This window comes from Nematostella vectensis, chromosome 1 (genome assembly GCF_932526225.1).
Source record: "Nematostella vectensis chromosome 1, jaNemVect1.1, whole genome shotgun sequence".
NCBI lineage: Eukaryota > Metazoa > Cnidaria > Anthozoa > Actiniaria > Edwardsiidae > Nematostella > Nematostella vectensis.
In genome coordinates this window covers 19767555-19782436 of record NC_064034.1, presented here as the reverse complement: position 1 = coordinate 19782436, position 14882 = coordinate 19767555, and the positions used below count along the sequence as shown (strand labels likewise).

The following is a 14882-nucleotide window of genomic DNA, read 5'->3' as shown; positions in this document are numbered from 1 at the left end:
ACTACCACCCAGCTCTATATATGTCACAACCCCCTTTCTCCCCCCTCATACCTAGCTAACCACCCAAGTACCCCCCCCCCCCTATTCACATCACCCACACCCAACCATCCACCTACCCCACAACAAGCACCCCCTCATCCCTCACCCCACAAACAGCCCCATACCCACTTTACCCATACCACGCCATCATACAACCCACCACGATTATTCCAAGCCCCAACACAACACCAACACCCACCTAAGCCCAACACACCTACACATACACTTCCTCCCCCCCTCACACTTTCCTACACTCTTACCTAAAATATACACACCTAACACACCCTACACAAGCCAGACCCCTGCCAACACCAAAACAACACACACCTTCCCCCCCCCCATGGCCACAACACTACTCACCTTTCAACACACCAAACCAACCACACCCTACAGCAGCCACTTGTCCTACAACCAGCGCTCCCTCCAACACCACATCCTACATACAGCCCAACCCCCCTCCCACCACACACACATCTACCCCTCCACACATAGCCTACTACATACAAACCATAGCATCCTACGACTATACCAACCAACCCACAACACACCAACCAGCCACACCCTACACCAGACACTACCCAACAACCATTTTTCCTCCCCTACAAACACCTGACATTGATTGACAGGGTCTCATTTCCGTCATATCGAAAGCACGGACGCGGGCAGGGTCATCACCGTCACAGACCACAATGTTGCCATTATTGTCCAGCAGAACCTCTGGTGGTGACACCATACAAAACAATTTCTCATCACGTGCTTTTATTATCACAGGTTGTTTGTGAAGGTCGCTTTTGATACGATTACTTGATGAAATGATTATGGTAAAAACAAAGAGAACACAGGAAATGTCTTAGATGAGAATTCAGCTGTTTTTATTTACAAAATTCAGTTTGAGTATGTTTTTAATTTATCAGATTTACAGAAGACAGAGAAGTAAAGTTAGTTATATGAAGGTAACGAAAAAAGAAAAACTACGATAGAAAAATATAAAGCTCAATCGGGACCCAGTCTGTGGCTCGTCTTGCTCCGCCAAACAAAGGACACGCGCTCTACTTGTGACCTGGCTGTACGTGTGGTAAAATGGTGGTTGTCTCCATAAGACACATCAAGGCGTTGGGTCCGCTGACAGAAGGAGATGAGGCACTTATGGCCAGCGATTAAAGACCTTTTCCATCAGGTTCACTGGCATTATTTGCTAGATGATAAAACACTCCCTGCGTAATCAACGGGGATGACTACGTGCCGTAGGATCAACAGAGAAACTCGCCGCGACGGTACAAGACGGGGGGCTCAAGATCAACGGGGATGACTACTTGCCGTACGATCAATATGAGCTCCTCGCACGCCTTGTACTGTGGCAAGTGAGCACCCGCCTTATACTGCCACAGATAGCGTTTTCCCCCGAGAAAATAACACCTCCATGAATCCGATAGAGAGAGGAGATTATCACTGGTCATGGGCGCCTCACCTCAATCTATCGTGAAGACCGCACCGCCTTGATGTGTCTAACAGGACAACCCACCATGTCACAGCACGAGTGGCGAAGTCACCAGTTGGTGCGTGATCTGCACAGGACGGGATTTTCATCTCGAAACTGGGTTTGAGTGGAGCACGCACGGTGTATCTCGCATATTGAACCCCATGACCCCTACTCGTCGGTCTCCACGTCTTTTATCACGAGGTCGTGTGTGATACTAGTGTTGTACCCGAGGATACCCCGGTGAGTGTTGGCCTGAGGAGGGGTGGGCTGGAGATGGCGGGAGTATAATCCCGTTCTGGGTGGAGCGGATTCAATTGGAGGTAGAACCGCGTAATTTTCGCACCAAACCGCCCCTGGAGTTGCATCTGGTAGTGACTTCAGAAAAGGCTTGCTCACCTCAGGGTTGACCCTGTTCTTGGCAAGGCGAATACGAGCTCTCTTCAGCTTGTTCATCCGAGCCTGATATCAAGAAGGTCATTACTTCTTTCCGTAGTGAACTTGAATTTCAAGATTATTGGTCAGTCAATAAGCTTTAAAGTTTTGTAATTAGCTCACATGTCTTCAGGGCAGAATCGAATTAATGATGAATGTACTGTCCGTTATTATATGGTGTACCCTTCATCCGGGACCTGTCACTTACCCTGTACACCCACTGTTCCTTTCATCCAGGACCTGTCACCCTGTACACCCATTGTACCCTTCATCCTTGACCTGTCACCTGCCCTGTTCACCCATCGTACCCTTCATCCGGGACCTGTCACTTGCCCTTTTCACCCATTGTACCCTCCATCCGGGACCTGTCACTTGCCCCTGTTTACCAATTGTACCCTCCATCCGGGACCTGTCACTTACCCTGTTCACCCATTGTACCCTTCATCCGGGACCTGTCACTTACCTTGTGATCAGCATCGTCCTCCATGTTGTTTCGGTGGGGTGGGGGTCTAAGGGGGGTTAAACCAGCTCTTTTCATTTGCTTCAGCTCTTTGGCTTTCTGGCGTTCTGTCCTGTGCCCCATAGAAGCCCCAGGCTCCTCCTCGCTTTGCATGGCGGTCATAGCCTGGTGCGACCCGGTGGTCGATGTGGTCGCACTTGCGCCCTCGCTTGCTACAGGAACCGCGTTGTCTTTCTTGTTCGTGTAGAGATCACGGACATTGGGTAAGTCCGTCGTACGCATGTTCACGAGAGCATTGTCGTTAGTATCTCTGATGTCTGGGAGAGTTGATTTGGCGTCTGTGGCTGAGTAAGAGGAATATAAACATCTTTATAGACAGACAGAGGGGTGGTAAGCTAGAAAACCTTTCTCTGGTTATAATTCAAACACTCTTTAAATTGATTCTATTGAATGGTTTATTTTCAAAGGACCGACCATTTGATTTTGATACCACTTTAATATATAATATTTTCTCGTCCTGTTTACCTTTTCTTCTGAAACGTCACTTTGTCTTTTATCAAAGGATGGCTTGCTCGATTCTTTTAGAAATTTTATTTCACTCGAGTTTTACTGACCCGTCCAATATCAAATGGTCGGTTCCCAAGATGGCCGACAGACATCAAGACATACCCTTTGCCTTTTTCCTCGCAAAAGAAAATCGGCATTTCCCCTTGGGTCGCGTGAGCCCTGTAGGGGCCACCCGCCCTTAACAACTCTGAGCACTTGGACACCGAGCCTTCTATTGTCTTCTGCAGTGGCCGCCTGAGAGGGAAGCCCCATAGTTCTTTGGGCGCTTGCTGGTGGTAGAGCAGGCGTGGCGTCGAGAACTTCCTGTCTCTTGACCTCTCCAGGCGGAGGAAGTGCGCGAATCTGTATTCATAGTTAATTAGTCAGTCCTCTAAAGTATCGTTCAGAAGTTAATTTATGCTTGATTCAATACAACACCTTTTTGTAACACCGTGTTCAACATGTATAACATTTATTTTCCCTCTGTGGAGCGTGCTGGTCCCCATGGTTTAGAAGACTGTAACATCAACTTACAGACACCATAGTTTTGGCATTTTTATCTGATTGGATTATTTTAATGTTAATGGTTTAATATCCTAGCGTTTCACCCTGGGGATTGTTCATTTAACCATCAGCTCACCTTCTCCATTTGGGAGCGATTCAACAGTCTTCCCTTCTGTGCCCGGGTACCGCCATCTTTACGATTTGACTTTTCCAAGGCTTTCTCTGCCTCACTCGGTGAGTTAAATCCAAGGTTTACGAAAACGCGTCTTAGCATTTTTGCTATTTTGTGCTGTGAATATCGCAAGTCAAGGAATCGATTTCATTGGTCGAATATGATTACCATTATGACGTAATGTCATCTTTGGGAAGCGCGCGCGTTGTTCGTACTCAGTCTCGCGCGCTATTGTCGCCATGTTGGGCGAGACATCGGACAAAGGAGACTGTAATATTTGCTTATATAACCCTTGGTTTTAGCCCTTCGCAATTTGGATCGACTCTTAGTTAGCACTCATTTTATATGTTTCTTTAAAATTGACAAAAAAAATAGTACGTTTTGCATTCGCACAAATTTTTTATTCCTTTTTCGTATTTACGCCTTTTGCGTTAAAAAAAAAACAATTCTAGCGAAAACACCTATTTAAAAGAAACCGTTGTCAACGCAATTTTTCTTCCCCCAGGCGAGGCTTATGGTAAGCGCTCATAGCTTGGTGGAGGAGGGGGGGGAGCCAATACGGTGAAACTTCGTATGGCCGAGCTTGTTCTAAGGCCTAGTGAACACTAGCAACATAACAACATAACGACATGGGCGCGCGCACTATGTTTAGCCCGACATAACGACATGGACATAATAACATAAAAGAAAAAACATGTTTTTTCTCTTACGTCTTTATGTCCATGTCATTATGTCGAAGATAAGAGTGCGCGCGCCCATGTCGTTATGTCGATATGTCGCTAGTGTGCACTAGGCATAACTCTTTAAACGTTTGGGTTCAACGGCCAATACTACAAACAGACCTGAGAAGTATACTAGGTCCTAAACATGCTCTTCGTGGGATACATAGAGGAACAAATGCTATCCAGCTACACGGGAAAGAAACCAAACTTATACAAGGGGTACATGTTCGACATCGCCGTTGCTTTATCCTGTCGTGAGCACGACCTCAACACTTTCCCCGAGCATGCATCTCAATCCACACTAATTTAAAATTTGCCTGGCCAAGCTCCAAAGATAGACAACAAATCCAGAACATCCTTATGGTCTAACTAGATAACCGCATTGGCTCCAATATACACTACAAAGCAACCGATAATCACTTGTATCTGAACTTGGACTCATCCCACCCCTGCAAGTGCAAGACATCCATCCTGAAGGGCCGTCTACACGGGCAATTTTTACTTGACAAGTTTTTCTTGACAATATTCTAGTCGTTCGTGTAGACGTGCTTTCCATACGAGCAATTTTTTCTTGACAAGTTTTCCGTGCGATGAGCTGGTAATGCCTTCAGACAGCGGCGATACAAACAAATAACAAAACTTGCCGTCAAAAAAATGGTGCCTCTTACAAAGAGCAGAAATAGCAGCGTTTTAATAATCCACAAGTAAAGAAAAGGGGGCCTATGAACTACTTTCATCGGAAAAACTTGTCAAGTAAAACTCGTTGAGCGTCTACACGATTAACCTACTGCACTTGGCAAGTAAAACTTGTCAAGTAGAAGCAATCACGCCAGCTTTTAAAAAAGTAAACTTGTCAAGTGACTTTTTTCAATTTTCCCGGTCTACACGAGCAAATTTTCCTGCCCATTACAGGCAATTTGTACGCCTTCGCAAAATTTGCAGTAACGCGGATGATTTCCAAGAACAATTGTCACGTATGGAGGGGTTCTTTACGGCCAGCGGTTATTCCTTGGATATAGTGAAAAGAGGACGAGAGCAAGCAGTGATAAATCATCGTGATGATCTCTTGTCAGGATGCCAGAGCAACAACACCGCTCAAGAAAGAAAACCACTCTCCACAATTTTTCGCCCAAAGAACTGCCAGGTGTCTACCATCTTTGAACGTTACTTTACAATCTAATGCAACGATATCGATACGAAAGAAATATTCACCAAACCCCCTCTGAAAGGCCTTCAGACGTGATAGGAACTTGAAGGATATCTTGTTCCGCAGCACCATACCATTAGACACTGATCCAGTAGTAGGAAACGACCCTCGCGGCAGTCAAGATTGCCGAACTTGTCCATTTGTAAACAAAGATCCCACCATAACAACACCGCAAGGGACAATCCAGAAAAAAATCGACATACCTACACCTCTAAAGGCTTAGCTTACTGCATTTCGTGCAAGAAAATGTATCACTAAAGTATACTTCGGCGAGACTGGGCGTAGACTAGGGGGTAATTTTAGAAGCCATAGGATGGTTTTGATCAACAACACTGCCGAAATACCAGTACCGGCTCACTTCAATCAAATGAATCATACTGTCAATGATATGAAAGCGGCGATGCTGGTAGCCGGCCTTATGGACACTGATACCCGTAAATGAGCGGAGTCCAAGCTTATCATCAAGCACAACACCCTGGCGCCGAGCCGCCTTAATTTAGGGGTCGTCCACACTAACACGGATTCAAAAGTACCGGGATTCGTTTTGCCGAAAACTTATCACTTGATTCGCGTCCACACTATCGTTTTCGCAGCGTGTTCGCCTGGATCCAGCCGTCCACACTAACACGGATTCAAACGTTTGAAAACGCTGAAAGGTACAGGGGACGTCATTTTTATGATATGCGCATGCTCAAAGCAGCGCGCGCCTGCGATATGACGCCGTTTTCATTTTGATACGGATTCGGCCGTCCACACTACGGACAAAAGTATACGGATTCATTTTGATTCACTTTCGACGGCGTTTTCAAAAGTATCCAGATTCGCTGGATCCAGCGCGCTTGTTAGTGTGGGCGGAAGGCCTAAACGTATCAAAAAGTATACGGATTCAAACGAATCCGTGTTAGTGTGGACGGCCCCTAAGATGTGGGACTGCCCATGCTTTGAACGCACGCGCGGACATCCCCGTGCGCGCATTGGAACTTTTATATTTGTTTAGTTTTTACTCGTCATTGTTAATCATGATGAAGGCAGCATTCCCGAAACGTCGAAAAAACACAATCCAGTGATTCAAGTATATTTCATGTATATAGAGATAGATAGCTTCAGAGACAAAGGGATGGTAAGTTAGAAAACCTTTTCCACTTATGTAAACTCTCAAATATAATTCTACTAAATTGTTTACATACAAGGGACTAACCATTTACTATCCTTACCACTTTAATATGCATCATTTTCGCGGCCAGTTGACTTTCTTGACTTTCATATCTGAAATTTGGCTTTGTCTTTTAGCTAACAGGCTAAGGATTGCTTTCTCGATTTTTTTTAGAAATTCTAGCTAACTCGTGTTTTACTAACCCTTCAGATATCAAATGGTCGGTACCCAAGATGGCCGTCAGACATCAAGACATACCCTGCTTTGCCTTCTTCCACGCAAAAGGAAATCGGGATTTGCCCGGGGGTCGCGGGCAAATCCCCATTTCATTTTGCGAGGAAGAACCACTCTGAGCACTTGGACACCAAGCCTTCTATTGTCTTCTGCAGCGGCCGCCTGAGAGGGAAGCCTCATAGTTATTGGTCGCTTGCTGGTGGTAGAGCAGGCGTGGCATCGAGAACTTCTTCTCCTTTGACCTCTCCAGACTCTTCGCCTGGAGAATTCAAACGAGAAGAAGTACTCGTTATAAAGAGCATCTGACTCTAAGGTGTTTTTACGTGGCTAAATAAATCATTATTATTTTTGTTATTATTATTGTAATTGTTATTACATTATTAAAATAAATTATCGATGATAAGACATAGAGAATCTCTAATTCAAGCATTTTTCTTCCACGAGAAATCGAAATCGTAGGCGCCATTTTCAATTCTTCTACAGAAAGCCAAAAGGTATTTATTGCTAGCTGCGGAAAGCACATTTCTCATACAGAAATTCGTAGTTCTAACTCAAATCACGTCCCTTCAATGCATTTGTGAGATTTTTCGAGATGAACAAAGAAAGCTTTAAAGTCGAGCGCGCGTTTGAAATCATTGAATGCCGAGGGTAAAATAAACGCTTGGACAAAAAAAAGCCTACGTTTGTTTTTGTGTTTCAGAGTAAATCAATCTCGAGCATATAAAAAGTACAGTTAACCTTTCTTGCATTGTTTTACGTTCATTTCAATCAAATGAAGGAAGGAGCTAAGAAATCATTTCTTACCTCTGAAAAGTAGAATTTTCACCGAACATGATTTCGCAGACACCATTTAAAATATCCCTCTGATAAGAACCTTTTACCGATTTTCAATATCCAACCGTTGAAGCTAACAAATATTTTTTGTGACACCATGTACAATATATATTGATATACTAGCGTTGCAAACGGATCGCCCCAAGGTTACGCGATCGCTTGGATTTGAGTTTTTCACCACTTGTTCTGCGTCACCACTTGAGTTTTTCACCACTTGTTCTGGCCAAGTTGCGACGAAACCCTAACCCTAGACGTCGAAACCCAAAGTGAAGTGAAAGAAAACAACAAATTGTGCGCCAAATTTTCAGTCAGTCAGTAGGTCGGTCGGTCGGTCGGTCAGTCAGTCAGAAAGTCGGTCGGTCGGTCAGTCAGTAAGCCGGTCGATCGGTCAGTCAGTCAGTCAATAATGTTAAACGACACAATAGTGTTAAACGATACAATTTTCAGTAGGAACAGTATTAACATGTTTAACTATAAAGCCTTTAGTGCAGCATTAGAGGTAGTAAGGGATTTGCTTTCCCTAATATTCAATGGAAGAGCGTTCCATGCTTTGGCCCCACCAAAGGCGAAAGTTCGTTGTCCGAGAGTGCGATGGACACGAGGTAAAATCAGGCCTCCGCGTTTACTATTTCTTGTATTGATCGTATGTTGAGAACAAAATTGCTTAAACTTATTACTTAAATATGCGGGGGTGCGCCCATTTAAAGTTTTAAACATAAGTTCACATTTCAGACGCCACACTTGCTTATTTAATGACTATTCCCAGAGTAGCAAAAAGTTCAACTAATGGCTGGTCCCATTTTACACCCATTATTATTCGGGAAGCACGCTTCTGTAAAATGATCATGGCGTCGGTGTGCTTTTTAAAACTGTCGCCCCAAATTATAGCCCCATCAAGGCGTTGCGTTCCCTGACAGAGGGAGATGAGGCACTCATGGCCAGCGGTTGGACAAGACATCGGCCGAGGGAGAATGTAATATTTGCTTTTATTATCCTTGTTCTTAGCCCCTCGGAATTTGGATCAACCCTTTGTTAGAATTATCTTTATGTTCCCTTTTACATTGACATAAAATAAGCAAACCACTAGGCTAGTTGTGTTCAAAGGACCTCAAATAACAAGAAAATTGATGTTGCCAAGTATGCAAACTGTGAGGTCTTTGACGTTTGTAATCAAATCATTTCAAAGTAGCAGGATATGTTGGGATTATTTTAAAAAAATCATTTTTTTAACAATACGTAAATGCCCGTTCTAGCACCTTTCTCTTACAAAAGCAGCAATAAATCATTACAGGTACCCCATTCTAGCTTTTCCATATAAAAAAAGTGCTTAAATTGAAGCTTTAGCTATAATGAATTATTATTTTTTTAAATGACTTTTTTAAATAATTAAAACAGCTTCGCTTCCATGCTGTGCTAGTCACGTGACTTTTAGGTAGTCTTATATGTGTTTCCCAACACATCCTGCAACTTTGAAATGATTTGATTAACAAACGTCAAAGATACTCCTAATTTTATTATAGAGCCTCGTTTCCATGCTGGAGGAGCGACGTCATTTCTTAGAAACCCAATTAAACGGCACCTGACAAGTGCATACTTGGCAACATCACTTTTCTTGTTATTTGAGGTCCTCTGAACACAACTAGCCTAGTGGTTTGCTTTAATCACCAATTTCTCAAGGGAGGTTTTTTTGGACATATGCTCCCTAGCGTCTTTTCTTATTTTCTTTTGATGGTTAAAAACAATTCTAAAGTTTAACTCTATTTCTAAAAACGTCTTCAGCGGAAAGGGCAAATACGGACACTGTGATGAGAGGCGTCAGAACTCTGCTCATCTGCGCTGACATTGATTGACAGGGTCTCATTTCCATCATATCGAAAGCACGGACGCGGGCAGGGTCATCATCGTCACAGACCACAATGTTGCCATTATTGTCCAGGCAGAACCTCTGGTGGTGACACTATACATCACGTGCTTTTTTTATCATAGGTAATAGATCATAGATCACTTTTGATATGTTTACTTGATGAAATGATTATGATAAAAATAAGAGAGAACACTGGGAATGTCTTAGATGAGAGAATTCAGCTGCTTTTATTTACAAAATTCAGTTTGAGTATGTTTTTAATTTATCAGATTTACAGAAGACAGAGAAGTAAAGTTAGTTATATGAAGGTAACGAAAAAAGAAAAACTACGATAGACAAATATAAAGTTCAATCGGGACCCAGTCTGTGGCTCGTCTTGCTCCGACAATTGAAGGACACGCGCTCTACTTGTGACCTGGCTGTAAGTGTGGTAAAATGGTGGTTGTCTTCATAAGACACATCAAGGCGTTGGGTTCGCTGACAGAAGGAGATGAGGCACTTATGGCCAGCGATTAAAGACCTTTTCCATCAGGTTCACTGACATTATTTGCTAGATGATAAAACGCTCCCTGCGACAGAATAATGCGAAGCCCTCGTGATCAACGGGGATGACTACGTGCCGTACGATCAACAGAGGAACTCACAGCGACGGTACAAGACGGGGCGCTCAAGATCAACGGGGATGACTACGTGCCGTACGATCAATATGAGCTCCTCGCACGCCTTGTAATGTGGCAAGTGAGTACCCGCCTTATACTGCCACAGATAGCGTTTTCCCCCGAGCAAATAACACCTCCATGAATCCGATAGAGAGAGGAGATTTTCACTGGTCATGGGCGCCTCACCTCAATCTGTCGCGAAGACCGCACCGCCTTGATGTGTCTAACGGGACAACCCACCATGTCACAGCACGAGTGGCGAAGTCACCAGTTGGTGCGTGATCTGCATAGGACGGGATTTTCATCCCGAAACTGGGTTTGAGTGGAGCACGCAGGGTGTATCTCGCATATTGAACCCCATGACCCCTACTCATCGATCTCCACGTCTTTTATCACGAGGTCGTGTGTGATACTTGTGTTGTACCCGAGGGTACCCCGGTGAGTGTTGGCCTGAGGAGGGGTGGGCTGGAGATGGCGGGAGTATATTCCCGTTTTGGGTGGAGAGGATTCAATTGGAGGTAGAACCGCGTAATTTTCGCACCAAACCGCCCCTGGAGTTGCATCTGGTAGTGACTTCAGAAAAGGCTTGCTCACCTCAGGGTTGACCCTGTTCTTGGCAAGGCGAATACGAGCTCTCTTCAGCTTGTTCATCCGAGCCTGATATCAAGAAGGTCATTACTTCTTTCCGTAGTTAACTTGAATTTCAAGATTATTGGTCAATCAATAAGCTTTAAAGTTTTGTAATTAGCTCACATGTCTTCAGGGCAGAATCGAATTAATGATGAATATACTGTCCGGTATTATATGGTGTACCCTTCATCCGGTACTTGTCACTTACCCTGTACACCCACTGTACCCTTCATCCGGGATCTATCACTTGCCCTGTTAACCCATTGTACCCTCCATCCGGGACCTGTAACTTGCCCTGTTCACCAATTGTACCCTCCATCCGGGACCTGTCACTTACCCTGTTCACCCATTGTACCCTTCATCCGGGATCTATCACTTGCCCTGTTAACCCATTGTACCCTCCATCCGGGACCTGTCACTTGCCCTGTTCACCAATTGTACCCTCCATCCGGGACCTGTCACTTACCCTGTTCACCCATTGTACCCTTCATCCGGGACCTGTCACTTACCCTGTTCACCCATTGTACCCTTCATCCGGGACCTGTCACTTACCTTGAGATCATCATCGTCTTCCATGGTGTTCAGGTGGGGTGGGGGTCTAAGGGGGGTTAAACCAGCTCTTTTCATTTGCTTCAGCTCTTTCACTTTCTGGCGTTCTGTCCTGTGCCCCATAGAAGCCCCAGGCTCCTCCTCGCTTTGCATGGCGGTCATAGCCAGGTGCGACCCGGTGGTCGATGTGGTCGCACTTGCGCCCTCGCTTGCTACAGGAACCGCGTTGTCTTTCTTGTTCGTGTAGAGATCACGGACATTGGGTAAGTCCGTCGTACGCATGTTCACGAGAGCATTGTCGTTAGTATCTCTGATGTCTGGGAGAGTTGATTTGGCTTCTGTGGCTGAGTGAGAGGAATATAAATATCTTTATAGACAGACAGAGGGGTGGTAAGCTAGAAAACCTTTCTCTGGTTATAATTCAAACACTCTTAAAATTGATTCTATTGAATGGTTTATTTTCAAGGGACCGAGCATTTGATATTCATACCACTTTAATATATATTAATTTCGTGTCCTCTTTACTTTTTCTTCTGAAAAGTCACTTTGTCTTTTATCAAAGGATGGATAGCTCGATTCTGTCAGAAATTTAATTTATTGATAAATTTGATGTTTTACTGACCCGTCCGATATCAAATGGTCGGTTCCCAAGATGGCCGACAAACATCAAGACATACCCTTTGCCTTTTTCCTCGCAAAAGGAAATCGGGATTTGCCCGGGGGTCGCGGGAGCCCTGTGGGGGCCACCCCGCCATTAACAACTCTGAGCACTTGGACACCGAGCCTCCTATTGTCTTCTGCAGTGGCCGCCTGAGAGGGAAGCCCCATAGTTCTTTGGGCGCTTGCTGGTGGTAGAGCAGGCGTGGCGTCGAGAACGTTTTCTATCTTAACCTCTCCAGGCGGAGGAAGTGTGCGAATCTGTATTCATAGTTAGTCAGTCCTCTGAAGTATCGTTCAGAAGTTAATTTATGCTTGAATCAATACAACGCCTTTTTGTAACACCGTGTTCAACATGTATAACATTTATTTTCCCTATGTGGAGCGTGCTGGTCCCCATGGTTTAGAAGACTGTAACATCAACTTACAGACACCATAGTTTTGGCATTTTTATCTGATTGGATTATTTTAATTTTAATGGTTTGATATCCTAGCGTTTCACCCTGGGGATTGTTCATTTAACCATCAGCTCACCTTCTCCATTTGGGGGCGATTCAACAGTCTTCCCTTCTGTGCCCGGGTACCGCCATCTTTACGATTTGACTTTTTCAAGGCTTTCTCTGCCTCACTCGGTGAGTTAAATCCAAGGTTTACGAAAACGCGTCTTAGCATTTTTCTATTTTGTGCTGTGAATATCGCAAGTCAAGGAATCGATTTCATTGGTCGAATATGATTACCATTATGACGTAATGTAATCTTTGGGAAGCGCGCGCTGGGTCGTACTCAGTCTCACGCGCTATTGTCGCCATGTTGGGCGAGACATCGGACAAAGGAGACTGTAATATTTGCTTTTATAACCCTTGGTTTTAGCCCTTCGCAATTTGGATTGACTCTTAGTTAGCACTCATTTTATATGTTTCTTTAAAATTGACAAAAAATAGTACGTTTCGCATTCGCACGAATTTTTTATTCCTTTTTCGTATTTACGCCTTTTGCGTTAAAAAAACAATTCTAGCAAAAACACCTATTTAAAAGAAACCGTTGTCAACGCAATTTTTCTTCTCCCATGCGAGGCTTATGGTAAGCGCTCATAGCTTGGTGGAGGAGGGGGGGAGCCAATACGGTGAAACTCCGTATGGCCGAGCTTGTTCTAATGCCTAGTGAACACTAGCAACATAACAACATAACGACATGGGCGCGCGCACTATGTTTAGCCCGACATAACGACATGGACATAATGACATAAAAGAAAAAACATGTTTTTTCTCTTACGTCGTTATGTCCATGTCAATATGTCGAAGATAAGAGTGCGCGCGCCCATGTCGATATGTCGATATGTCGCTAGTGTGCACAAGGCATAACTCTTTAAACGTTTGGGTTCAACGGCCAATACTACAAACAGACCTGAGAAGTATACTAGGTCCTAAACATGCTCTTCGTGGGATACATAGAGGAACAAATGCTATCCAGCTACACGGGAAAGAAACCAAACTTATACAAGAGGTACATGTTCGACATCGCCGTTGCTTTATCCTGTCGTGACCACGAACTCAACACTTTCCTCTATTATGCATCTACATTCCACACTAATTTAAAATTTGCCTGGCCAATCTCCAAGGATAGACTACCAATCCAGGACATCCTTATGGTCTAACTAGATAACCGCATTGGCTCCAATATACACTACAAAGCAACCGATAGTCACTCGTATTTGAACTTTGACTCATCCCACCCCTGCAAGTGCAAGACATCCATCCTGAAGGGCCGTCTACACGGGCAATTTTTACTTGACAAGTTTTTCTTGACAAGTTTTTCTTGACAATATTCTAGTCGTTCGTGTAGACGTGCTTTCCATACGAGCAATTTTTTCTTGACAAGTTTTCCGTGCGATGAGCTGGTAATGCCTTCAGACAGCGGCGATACAAAAAAATAACAAAACTTGCCGTCAAAAAAATGGTGCCTCTGACAAAGAGCAGAAATAGCAGCGTTTTTAATAGCCCACAAGTAAAGAAAAGGGGGCCTACGAACTGCTTTCATCGGAAAAACTTGTCAAGTAAAACTCGTTGAGCGTCTACACGATTAACCTACTGCACTTGGCAAGTAAAACTTGTCAAGTAGAAGCAATCACGCCAGCTTTTAAAATAGTAAACTTGTCAAGTAATAACTTTTTTCAATTTTCCCGGTCTACACGAGCAAATTTTCCTGCTCATTACAGGCAATTTGTACGCCTTCGCAAAATTTGCAGTAACGAGGATGATTTCCAAGAACAATCGTCACGTATGGAGAAGTTCTTCACGGCCAGCGGTTATCCCTTGGATATAGTGAAAAGAGGACGAGAGCAAGCAGTGATAAATCATCGTGATGATCTCTTGTCAGGATGCCAGAGCAACAACACCGCTCAAGAAAGAAAACCACTCGCCACAATTTTTCGCCCAAAGAACTGCCAGGTGTCTACCATCTTTGAACGTAACTTTACAATCTAATGCAACGATATCGATACGAAAGAAATATTCACCAAACCCCCTCTGAAAGGCCTTCAGACGTGATTGGAACTTGAAGGACATCTTGTTCCGCAGCACCATACCATTAGACACTGATCCAGTAGTAGGAAACGACCCTCGCGGCAGCCAAGTTTGCCGAACTTGTCCATTTGTAAACAAAGATCCCACCATAAAAACACCGCAAGGGACAATTCAGAAAAAAATCGACATACAAACACCTCGAACGGCTTAGATTACTG

The 14882-nt window shown here is 44.1% G+C and overlaps 1 protein-coding gene across 2 annotated transcripts; it reads right to left on the bottom strand.

Moving 5' to 3' along the window:
- Positions 1–885: 885 nt before the first annotated feature.
- On the bottom strand, positions 886–12919 carry LOC116614864. 2 transcript variants are annotated; one of them, XM_032376384.2, is made up of 4 exons: positions 12677–12919; positions 12163–12403; positions 2415–2755; positions 886–1978 (listed from the first exon to the last, which is right to left on the bottom strand). In XM_032376384.2, the coding sequence occupies exons 1-4, from the start codon at positions 12812–12814 to the stop codon at positions 1688–1690; spliced, it is 1011 nt and encodes a 336-aa protein (XP_032232275.1). In that variant the 5' UTR covers positions 12815–12919; the 3' UTR covers positions 886–1687. The 2 variants fall into 2 exon arrangements, with proteins under 2 accessions (XP_032232275.1, XP_032232274.2); XM_032376383.2 differs by lacking the exons at positions 886–1978; positions 2415–2755 and adding exons at positions 9847–10963; positions 11489–11829 and having other exon boundaries at positions 12677–12911.
- Positions 12920–14882: the final 1963 nt, after the last annotated feature.